Source organism: Panthera onca, chromosome A3 (genome assembly GCF_046562875.1).
Source record: "Panthera onca isolate mPanOnc1 chromosome A3, mPanOnc1 haplotype 2, whole genome shotgun sequence".
NCBI classification, from domain to species: Eukaryota; Metazoa; Chordata; class Mammalia; order Carnivora; family Felidae; genus Panthera; species Panthera onca.
Window position 1 is genome coordinate 52678797 of NC_138341.1, and position 11890 is coordinate 52690686.

At 45.1% G+C, this 11890-nt stretch overlaps 1 protein-coding gene across 1 annotated transcript; it reads left to right on the plus strand.

The window, feature by feature from the left end:
- Positions 1-879: 879 nt before the first annotated feature.
- FIGLA (folliculogenesis specific bHLH transcription factor) lies at positions 880-11684 on the plus strand. Its single transcript, XM_081795124.1, has 4 exons — positions 880-4188; positions 7014-7166; positions 8764-8988; positions 11583-11684. The coding sequence occupies exons 1-4, from the start codon at positions 3943-3945 to the stop codon at positions 11682-11684; spliced, it is 726 nt and encodes a 241-aa protein (XP_081651250.1). The 5' UTR covers positions 880-3942.
- Positions 11685-11890: the final 206 nt, after the last annotated feature.

Genomic DNA, 11890 nt, shown 5'->3' on the forward strand with positions numbered 1-11890 from the left:
CTCCTGTGCTGCAGAAGCTCTTCCTTCCCCTTGGACCCACAACTAACCCTGAGGCCCTATAAGTCCCCATTCTTCTGTGAGGCCCCATAGCCTGCAGGGCTCCAAGCTTCTACCTACTCTTTCATGAGGCTGCCAGGCATCGTTCTTCATCTTGTCAAAGCTGGAGGCTACCGGCTGCTGCTGAGCACAGTGGCAAAAATGAGAAGGATTTGAGCTGGGGGTCCCTGACCTTTCATCAGCTTCTTGGGGACAAAGCCTGTGGGTCTGTTCCCTTTCTCTGTTCTTGGTAGAAAAGCACTTCTGACCTACAGTTAACTCTTCCGGTGATGTGGCCAAGATAGTTACCCCAGCTCATGCTCAGTGGGGGTGGAGGAGGAGGAGCCTCCAGGGAAGCGAAGTATGGAACATGGCAAGCAGGGCCTGTGTGCTGGTGGACCAGGCCAGCTGGAAGTGTGGGATTTCCACAAAGGTCTATCCCTGGTGACCCTGGGACAGTGGCCATTCAGATCTCAAGGAGAAGCTGACCAGTAGTGTAGCTTTGGCTAGTGACTCAACTTCTCTGGCATTGATTTTCTCATCTGTACAATGGGAGTAAAATCAAGTGCCCAGGAATATGGTGAGATTAAATAAGACATAGTATGCAATAATAATATGAATTTACATTAATATGAGTAATAATATGAAATTGCCAAATTGATTTAGATAGGCATTCTGGGCAATGCAAACTTGTCTTTTTATAGTTTCTGGTCCCTTTTAAAAATGTCATTCTTTGCCTTCCCTTATTAAAGCTGTTTGTTAGCAGCTCTTTCATGTTTTGACTGAGGTACAAAGATTAAGGCTACTGTGTCTAAGCCAAAAACTGGTCAGTGGGATGAGGAGCTGCCAAAGACCCAGGCAGATATGGGGAGTGTCCCTCTTAGCTGGGTCCCAGGGTAGGAAACAGGATTGATGAGGTGAATCTGCTGGGGCAAAAGATGGAGCAAGGGCCAGTCTCTGTGTGTCTCAGGCAGAAGAGACAGTGGATTAGCTCCCCCCCCCCCCTTCTTCCTTGCTCCTTCCATTCCTCCAGGGTGCCTCTCTGCATTGTAGAGGCAGAAGTCTGAAATTCCATTTCCCAGAATCCCTTATTCCCAGAGTACTGGATGTCAGTTAAGAGGACCTCCTTAGAAACAGGCGTATGAGATGACATGGACATCAGGCAGAGCATGGACATCAGGCAGAGCTCACATCCCTGTCCTTCCATCTATTTTCTGTGGACAAGCCTGGGGGTGGGACTTGGCGTTTCTCTGCAACAGTGTTCCAGGGCCCCTTTCCCAGCTTTGGGGGAGCTGAGTGGCTGCTATGGTAACATTGGTTCCCACTCCCTGGATTGCAGCTTTGGTGGTATGTTCTCAAACTGAACTTCTCCTGCTTCACCAGCTCTCCCAGTGATGGTGTTAAGCACCTAAATCCCCGAATTAAACCACTGGCTCTGCTTGGAATACCTAGAGGAATTTCTGATCCTGCTCTGACTCTTGATTGGGGTGAATGCCTGAGGACTTTGCTGCCACTGGGCACCGGGAATGGCAGAGGCCTCTAATAGGGCAACTCCATTTTTGGAAATGACACTCAGGAGCCATGGTTTGGAAGGGACCTAAGTCCCTGGGTGACATGAGGAAGAGAGATGAACTATGCCTCTCACACTGCCAGAGGGGAGAAAAATTAACTTTTGGTTCACTAGGCCATTGTATCTTCAGGGAATGGCAAGGTGGAAGCACCCAGTCACTGTCAGGTGGAACACCTTGGCTCAGGTTAGTTCATGTGATTGCTTTCCCTCAGCACATATGGCCCAATATACAAGTCTAACAGACAAGAGGCCAACAAGTTATAGTTGGAATTGATGGAGGGGAGCAGGTATGGAGGAATAAATTCTGGGGTTCTCACACTGGGCCCCTGACACACACTAGCTTATCCACTCCAGGGTTTGGCAATAAATTAGAAAATGTCCTTTTTGATACTCACGGAAATTCAAGTAAATGGGTAAACTATCTCCATTTTAAGATTTCTGCATATTTGGCTCTCATTACCTTCTATCTGTTTGCCAGCAGACAACACCAAATAAACTTAGAGAAAAAAATTATTTTTCTTCTTAAATGTGTACATATATATAGGTTATATGTATACACTATAGAAGTGACCCACGCTTATTGTGAAAAATTCAAGAAATATAGAAGATACGAGGTACAGATCTTCCCTCGTTCCCAGGCTCACTGCTCAGAGAACCCCAGTTAAACATTTGGTGTGTCCTCTTCTCTTCTCTTGCAGGCAGTGTCATGGCGGGAGCTGAGGAGGAGATGGGGCCGAGGAGGTGGCTGATGTGGCTAGGAAACTGGATGTATACGAGAGTTGAGCAAATAAATAAGTAAATATACTGAGGATAACAGGAGTCAGGTTTCTCACTGTTGGAGAAGGGAGTTACAAATTAGGGAGAAACAAGAGAAAAATGTGAGTTATTGGATTGGAATTGGAGATATTAGTGTGAACTCCTGCGTTTTAACTCTCTATCATCTATCTATCTACACAAAAATATAGATATAACTGTGTGTGTATACTTATATATGTACATATGTATGTTTCCTATCTGCTAAAGGGGCTTAGAAGCATTGACACCCCAAAAGGAATGAACAACCAAGCTTCCAAATCTTTGTTTCTAAATTCTATCTTCCACTAGAATTGACTGATTCCATGGCTAGGCTGGGAAGATTCAAGACGAGCCAGGAACATGTCATGCCTTTTTGGTACAAGTAAGAAAGCACGCAAAGAATGATGGGGTCATGTTAAAGGAACAGAGAAGCCAGCACAAAGGGGGCTCCTTCAGGCCAAATCTGGAACCATTTGAGCACTGAAATAGTGATCTGAATAAATTACATCTTATTGAGCAAAACATAAAGTCATGAGTTCATGCTGAGATAAACACAAAATGAATAAATAAATGAGGAGAAGGAAAAGCTCATCCCCCCAATAGGTTGTCAACCATTCGGCCACAAAATAGTGGTTAATTCAGGCAGGAGTCATCAATGGATGCTAAGGATTTTGGTGATTTCTTCACAAAATATTTATCAGTCAAAAGGAAAAGTTAGTCCATGTATGGTGAAGGAACCTGGGAGACACCACCGTGACTGAGTGATCAAGATTAACTTCACCAGTGGTGGGACAGGTTGGCATCATGTATGTCCTGATGGGATGCACTGAGAAAAGCCCAGCATCTTTTCTGTGGAGTCCCTGCCAAGAAGGGATGGCCTAGGTCTGGACATGAGGGAACATTGGGCAGAACCTAGGTGAGGGACATCCTTCAGAATGAAAGACTTCTCTTAGAAACTGTCAAGGTCATGATGACAGGGCAAGACTTAGGAAACACTTCAGAAAAAGAATAATGAAAATGGGAATATTCCTAGAGAGAAAGAGGGCAATGGAGTAAATGTGGGAAAACGTTAACAAGTAGAAAATCTAGGTGAAGGGGCTACAGGACCTTTTGGTTACTGCTCTTGCAACTTTTATTTATTTCAAAATGAATTTTTAAAAGTTTTCTTTGTAGCCGGCAAATTTTTTGTCTGGTAAATATATACATGTACATAAGTATGTTTGCATACATGTGTATACATATATCCAGAAGCTCAGTCCCCAGCCTGGACTGATCAAACTGGAATTCTGGGGATTGGAATCCAGGCAAGCGGATCAAGAAAAACCCAATTCCCCCAGGCGACTCCAGTGAGCGGCCAGATTTAAGAACCGGTGCTGTCTGTAATCCAGTGTTCACCAAAATCACCAGTGCAGCTCGTGAAACGCGGCTCCCCGAGCGGCACCCGACTTGCATTAGGCCGGGGTAGGGGAACCGGGACAGGTGGTCCGGGCCCCAGGCCCCGCCCCCGTGCTCCGCAGCTCGTGCCGCCGCAGGTGCGGGAGATGAAAGGCCGCACCGCCCCCAGCCCGCCGCCCGCCGCCATGGAAGCAGCGCCCGCCCCGGCTCTCCTGAGCGTCCCGCAGGCCGAGGTGCTGGAGGACGTGCTGCGGGAGCAGTTCGGGCCGCTGCCCCAGCTGGCCGCCATCTGCCGGCTCAAGCGGCTGCCCTCGGGCGGCTACTCCTCAACCGAGGACCTCCAGTTGGTGCTGGAGCGGCGGCGCGTGGCCAACGCCAAGGAGCGCGAACGGGTGAGCGCCCTGCTCCGCTCGGGTCCCCAAGGCCACCCGGGCTCGGCCGCCTCACGACCCGCTGCTCGCCACTAAACACCTGGCCGGTAGCCCGTGCACCCACTTACCCCCACCCGCCGGGTTCCGAGGCGACTCGAACCTCCTGAGGCCCGAGGTTCCGTCGTTCGGGAGACGTTCGCTGACGCTAGGATGGCCTCCTCACCTGCTGACCACCCGGAACGGGGTCAAGGGGTGGGAGTGGGGACACGCGAGGCCCCTGACAACGTTAGAAATGTCTCACCTTGGCAAGTGCTTTCAAAAAGGTTAGCGCCCAGGAGTCGCGCTTAAATCTCCCAACCACTCGGGGCTGGGTAGGCGCTTGGGGTGCAAAGGGCTCCCACCACCCCTTTCCCTTGCACTGCATCTCTGCCTCGAAGCAAGTATGGGGTGAGGGGGCCCAGTGGAAGTTACTCTTTCCTCTTTTTTTAGAGTAAGGAAACACGGTGCAGGGGTGTGCACGGGACTTGCACTCCAGCTAGTGTTGTTTCCCAATCAGGCTGGGACGCCGCGGTGAATCACAACGCGGAATGGTCTTGTGCGCCGTAGTCCGAGCGGCATCTACTGGTGGCTTTTAGTATTTCTCATCGAACCTGGGCCCCCAGTTTGTCCGCTCTGGCCTGCCTTCTGCTCTTTGCAGACCTGGGGGTTTGGCCGCGGCGGAGGAAGTCCAACGGGGAGTGGGGTGGGGGGTGGAGGACAGGAGAGGACGGAGGGCGCACCTTCGGGCTTGGGACTTGAGGGAGAGGTTCTGCTGCCCGTGCCCGGGTCCTCTGGAAGTGGAGCCCCGGTGCCTCAGCTAGGAGCTTTGGGAAAGGGCGGGAGGAGAAAGGACCAAGTGAAAGTAGAACAGGGGAAATTGGGGTAAGCTGAGGGAGTGGAAAAGCCTGGTTTCACCAGGCACGGACCCTTTGTGAAAATAACCCTGGAATCGGATGTGATGATGTGGCCTCAAACAAGATTCTGATTCAGTAGTTTGCGTTTTGTATGGGCCTTCCCATCAGGAAGGAATTGCTTTCTGCAGAGAATTCATCCTGGTTTTACCCTCTATTTTAAAGCTAATGACCTTCATTCTTCTTTACAACGACAAAATTAATACACCTGGAAAATACAGAAATGACCAGGGAACAGAAGCAACCGTAACACAGATATAACTACCCTGAACTGACATTCTTGTATATATCCTCCCAGTCTTTTTTCTCTAGTTATGTGTGTGCCATATATAATTCTATAAAACTGTGAGCTAGTACGTATTTTTTTTCCCACTTAACACTATCAAAAGCATTTCCTCATTCTTAAGCATTCTTTCAGCTTTTTACTGCGTAGTCATATAAATAGACCATAACTTATCCAGTCCTTATGCTTTTTGCAGCTTTTTACTGGTCTATATATCTATGTGCAATTGCTCTCAAAATACTAGAAATGGAATTACTGGAACATAGGACCTATACAATCTCAAAAGTTGTGATACAAGTTACCAAATTGCTTTCTAGAAAGTTTACTCATTTTCATCCTTTCTTGCAGGGTATAAGACTGTTCCCTTTGTCCATCTCCAATGCTGGGTATAATTAACAAAATGACAACATTACCAGCTTGGTACATGAAAAATGGCATTTAATTTCTTTTTTTTTTTTTTAATTTTTTTTTAACGTTTATTTTATTTTTGAGACAGAGAGAGACAGAGCATGAACGGGGAAGGGGCAAAGAGAGAGGGAGACACAGAATCGGAAGCAGGCTCCAGGCTCTGAGCCATCAGCCCAGAGCCCGACACGGGGCTCGAACTCACAGACCATGAGATCGTGACCTGAGCCGAAGTCGGACGCTTAACCGACTGAACCACCCAGGCGCCCCTTAATTTCTATTTTATTTTATAGTCCTTTCATCAGAGTTGCACATTTTCATATGTTTGTTGGTCTTTGTATTCTGCTGTAATGAGATAACTATGTCCATTGTTGACTTTGATCTGGAGTGGGAGAGGACTCTCGGTTAACAGGAGTATATTGGCTTTATGGTGTAGTGGAAACCAGTTTTTTCCAAGGCCCCTTTCCCCCAGGGGGATGGTCATCAGAGTTCCAGGCATTGTGAGCTGAAGGATTGGACCCTGGAGAATTATAGAGAGCTAGCCTTATTCTGCCTTTAAAGTCTTGCCAACATGCAGACTCTCTAGACACTAACACCTGATTTGGCTGGGAAAGAGATTAAAGAGTTGATGGCACAGTGCTTGAGTAGACCAGTGTTTGCACATTTTATTCATTATCAGTACCACTTATGGAGGACTTTCTATGCACCAGGTCAGGAAGAAGAGTTTTATGTATAATTATGTTAATCACCACAAGGATGTTTACAAGGTGGGTATTTTCCACTTAGCAGATACACCATAATGTGGCAATATGAAGTATCCTAACGTTCTTGTAAAGTTAGTATGTATGTGGTGGAGCTGGGTTTTAAATCCTGATGTATTGACTTAGAGTTTTTAGCCACTACCCAACTGCCTGAACATTACAGTGCAGCAGGTATGCTCTAAGAGGAGGAGGACAGGGTTCAGCAAGAACACAGACCCCTTCCCCCCTGCTAGCCCGTCCACCCACAGTGCTGAGTTTACGCCGCTCCTTCCTCCATTGCCAGCAACTGCACTGCCAGTGGAGTGGGGACTCTGGCATATGCCTATTTAGGTTCACCACCCAGACATGAGCTGTGAAAGCAAGCCCTCACAACCCTCATCTATGGTTTGGGGGGGCATCTGTACAAATTAGCTTCTCTGTGTGTCACTGTGCTTTTTTGTTTTCCAGATAAAAAATCTCAACCGTGGTTTTGCCAAACTGAAGGCGCTTGTGCCATTTCTTCCCCAAAGCAGGAAGCCTAGCAAGGTTGATATCCTTAAAGGTGCAACTGAATACATACAAGTTCTCAGTGATGTTTTGGAAGGAGCCAAAGACTTGGAGGTAAAGGTTTAAGAATTTAGAACAATGTCCACCATTTATTGAGCCCTTTCCATGTGCTGGGCAATTTATATGTTCTGGTTAGTTTATAACAATCCTAGGAGTTATTTATGATCCATGTTTTACAGAGCAGGAAATCAAAATACAAGTAAAGGCTACATAGCTAAGAAATTTCAGGACTGGGGTTTGAATCCAGATCTGTGTGAGCTTTGGAGCCAAGTTTCTGATTATATACTTGCCTCCTGTCACTGTCCAGGGTACGTGGTTCCTAACTGCTGCATCTTTAATAGAACCTTGATAGCTAGGGTATGACAGGAGGCTTCCATAAATCCACTCTATAGTGGTGGTTTCCCATCAGACAGGACACAGAAAGGAAGAGGCATTTCCCTTGGAGAGGCCCTCTCTAAGACAAGTCTGGTGGAATGCTCAGCAATGGTTGGGGATACCAGTCTCATGGGATTTTCAACCATTTGGTGGGATGACATAAACGAGCCTGCTATGCAAACTGTGAAGCACGTAGTGTCAGCACAATTATCAGTGTGTAGAGCTCACAACTGTCCATTAGGTGATGGAAGCTGTGGGCTATATGGGTTTGTTGCATGGTCAGGCAGGACTTGAAGGCCTGTAAGTGAATTAGTCATCAGAGGAGGTAAGATACGAAGAGAGAAAGACCTTAGAAATGAGTCATGAGTGACACCATTGGCAGGAAGGAGGAGGAGCCATCAGAGAGGAGAAGGTGGCAAGAAGGTGGAGAAGCAAGACTGGTCCTAAAGTTGGGTGGGGAGAATCTTGGGAATCTGAGGGTGGGAAGTGGTTCAAGAAACTATGGAGAAGCCCAGAATGTGAGGTGTAGGATAGGAGTGGGCTGGAAGTCAGCTTATTAGGGGCTTGAGGGCGTGTAGGTGGCCCTCAGAGTAAAATGGGCCCCAGGCAGAGTATAATGGCAAATTTCAAGTCCATTAAACCTAGAAATCTGAGACTGGAAGAAGGATCAAAAGGATGGAAGAAGAAAAGTGGTTAGATCAATTGAAGTCTTTTGTAAGTAGCAATGTGATTGTGTTTAGGGACAGAAGAGAAGGACCGATATTAGAGAGTAGAGAAACATTATCATTCTAAAAATTTAGGCTGGGAATAGCCAGGTTATATAATGGTTCTTTTCATTTTTTTCCTTGTCCACTCACTAGTCCTACTTGGGTGACCCCTGAGGGGATAAATTCTGCAATGGTGGGAATGGATTGTCCTGTGAACCAATTAGATGCTTGAGTTGTGGCATGGTCATAACATTTGTACATGAACAGGTGGCTGCCCTAGTTTTTCCTTGCATGTGTAACAGGAGGGCTTTGTTTTGTGCCACATTCATTATAAAATACAGGATCTGTTCCATGGGATAATATTTTTAATGCAGTTGCCAACTGTACAAAATCTTAAGGTTATAGAAAAACAAATACAGTCTCGTGAGTAATGATTTTCTCTCCATCCATGATAACTTAAGAATTGCCCTTATCACTTAAACTTCATTGGTTAAAATTTTGGAATATATTGATTTAAATCTTCAGAATCTTGACTGTCATACTGTTTGACAACTACATATGGTTTCTAGAGACAAAATCTGGATCACCAGAGCTATAGCAACAATGTTTCTGAACCACCTATATCATTGGCTAGAGATCTATCGAGAAACATCACCCAACATGCCAGCTGTACTGTGGGCTTCAAGAACGAGGAGGAGAGGCCCTGGGCAGATGGTGGCAGTGGTGAGTCAGCACACACTTGTCGCCAGAGCATGATGTCCACGACCGGAGTTATCTCCCCAACCAGGAGTCTGGTAAAGTGTTTTTTCTTAAATAGCCACATAGATGTCAAAAACTCAAAATATTTTCCTTGAAGTGTATGGCATTTTCCATGCTGAAAGATGATTGAAACAAAGTCATTTTGTGAAAGTACCTAATGGGAAGGTGGAGTTTGCTAGTTTGGAAAATTTATTATGTTTCCAAATTAATAGGTAAGCAACTCAAGGGGAAGGAAACCCCTCCAGAATTACCCACTTCAGACCGAAGTTTACCTTTTATGACCCTAAATAACTCATCAAAAATATTTCTGACTGTGAGGCCTCCAGAAAAAGAAAGAAGTAGCTTGCCATACACAAGGATAAATGGTGATACCACAGACACATGCATGCACATGTGTGCACACACACATTTTGTTTTTGAATTGGCCTTATTGGAAGGCATTTTCTAAGTAAAAATGAGTTTATTTAATAGCTCCTAGTACTTTGCCAAACTAATGAAGCTGCTGGATAGAAATAGCAGTCTGCCTCTTCAAGTCCACAAGTGGACATTTAGCCTTTGCTGTGACTGTGTTACTCTGATGAGACCCCTTGGTCCATCCTGCCACATGACTGCTAGAAACAAGAACAGCTTGTAGGAACTGTAACCAAGCGTACTGTAACAAGTTGCTTAGTGTGACATAAGGGGCAGTGGGAGCTGTGGAGTCACAAATGCTGGTTGGTGGAGGGAAGCAGTTTAAAATAGCAGTTGAGTGCAGGATCTAGAGCGCCAACACTGGGGTTCAGATGCTAGTTTTGTAACCTTAGGTGAGCTGCTGAATCTCGTCCTCCGTTTTCCCATCTGTGGAATGGGAATGATAATTGGACTACCTTGTACATGAGATAATTGTGAGACTCAAATGGCATCATGTCAGGGAAGTGTCTAGCACAATACCTGGCATGTCAGTGTTCACTTGGACATACATTATTAAATCTGCTGGACTCATCATGAGCAATCAGTATTGATTGGTGGGTAATCAACAATAAGCCACAGGCATTCTGTTTGTAACAAGTGTTCTGAGTTTTCTCACTTGGCCTTTAGTAGTGCTCTACTCTGGTTTGGGTCTTCCGGGCTTTCTGCTGACTGACCTTGGCTGCCATTTTTTTACTTGATTACTGTTCTGTAAGGGTTATACTTCTTGTACATGCTCAGTTTTAGATTTTTATATTCTGGCCACTTGACCTATATAAACCAAACCTTCCCTTGACAGTCAACCTTTGGGAGACTGAATTCCTGTTGCTACTACCTGAGCTGACTGGGAATGACTGGGGATAAAAGTAAGGATGAAGACCTGACCTGAGCTGAACCTTGAACCTGGCTATCTGTTAACAATAGTAATGTTAGTTTTGGGACGCCTGGGTGGCTCAGTCAGCCAAGCATCCAATTCTTGATTTCAGCTCAGGTCATGATCTCACCATTTGTGAGATTGAGCCCCACATTGGGCTCTGTGCTGACAGCTCTGAGCCTGCTTGGGATTCTCCCCGCCACACACACCCCTCCCCTGCTTTCACGTGTGTGTGTGTGCATGCACACACACTCTCAAAATATTAAAAATTAGTAATGTTTTAATATATACTCAGTATTAAGGCAAGAATCTTACTTGCATTTAATCCCCACCTATCCTTGTCAGATAGGTATCACCATGTCATTCTTGGGGTGAGCTGCTTGGCTATACCTTCCTGCCATTCTTTTTTGGGCCTGGGCTGGGAGTGGAACCTAAAAGGAAGCACAGTAGGCATATGCTTAGCAACACCAGCAGCAGGGATGTACAGGAGGTCTTTGTCTTCCAAGGATAATTGATCCTGGGAATAGGCTGTTTATAGTAAGTAGATTTAAAGCGGAGACTAACATTTTCTATTAAGAAACAGAAAAGTTCTAACTTTCTTTAGGAAAGGGAACAAAACACTTAAATTTTAGTCTTTTGGTTAACTCAGTTTAAATTGCTAGTTGAAAGAGCATGCTAATTCTTAGACTAAACAAAGAATCATGTTTTTGAGATTTTTATATATGCATGTAACTTCTGCCAAGTGCGACTTTCCAGGCCTGAATGTAAAGAGTGACTTTTTTTTTTTTGCAGAAATGTTCTAGGATTTCATCAGTTTTGTGAAGGCTTTCTCATTCTTTGACATTTAAATCATTTATTTTTAAAATAAAAGCATTTATTCTGAAACACTTTATAGAAGGGTCACAAGTACAGTACAAATAACTTTTTTCCTGACCCATTTGAGAATAAGTTGCCAACCTGATGCCCCATCGCCCCTAATTAGTATGCATTTCCTATAAACGAGGGCATTGTCTTACATGACCACAGTGTAGCCATCAAAATCAGGAAGTTAATGTTGTGGCGTTACTGCCACAAAATCCTCAGGCTCCATTCAGGTTTTCACCAACAGTCTGAATGTCCTTTCTAGCAGAAGGACCAACTGAGAATCATGAGTTGCATTTAATTGTCATGTCTCTTTAGCCTCCATCTGTCTGGAACATTTTGTTGGTCTTTTCATGATTTTTATGACCTTGACACACTGAAAGATTACAGGCCAGTTGTTTTGCAGAATGTTTCTTGATTTGAGTTTGTCTCTTTCCCCCTGATTAGATTCAGATCTACATCTTTGGCGGGAACGGCATGGAAGTGATGCTGTTGTCTACCCATTGCATCTTATTAAATGGGGTACATTTTGATTTGTCCTATTGCTGAGGATATTCACTTCCATCACTTAATGTAATAACTTCCAGGCCTCTCTACTGTAAAGTTAGCCTTTTTACTTTGTGATCCGTATTTTGTGTGGAGGTGCTCTGAAGCTCTCTCGATATCCTGTTCTTCACCAACATTCTGTATCTATGAAACTTTTAATTTTGAAATAATTATAGATGCACAGGAAGTTACAAAGATAGTACAGAGAA

Bases quoted from the DNA above. Each gene is read 5' to 3' on its own strand.
- FIGLA (XM_081795124.1), top strand. From the start codon at position 3,943: ATGAAAGGCCGCACCGCCCCCAGCCCGCCGCCCGCCGCCATGGAAGCA. The intron at 4,189-7,013 runs GTGAGCGCCCTG...TTTGTTTTCCAG, and splicing joins ACGCCAAGGAGCGCGAACGG to ATAAAAAATCTCAACCGTGG. The intron at 7,167-8,763 runs GTAAAGGTTTAA...TATGGTTTCTAG, and splicing joins AAGGAGCCAAAGACTTGGAG to AGACAAAATCTGGATCACCA.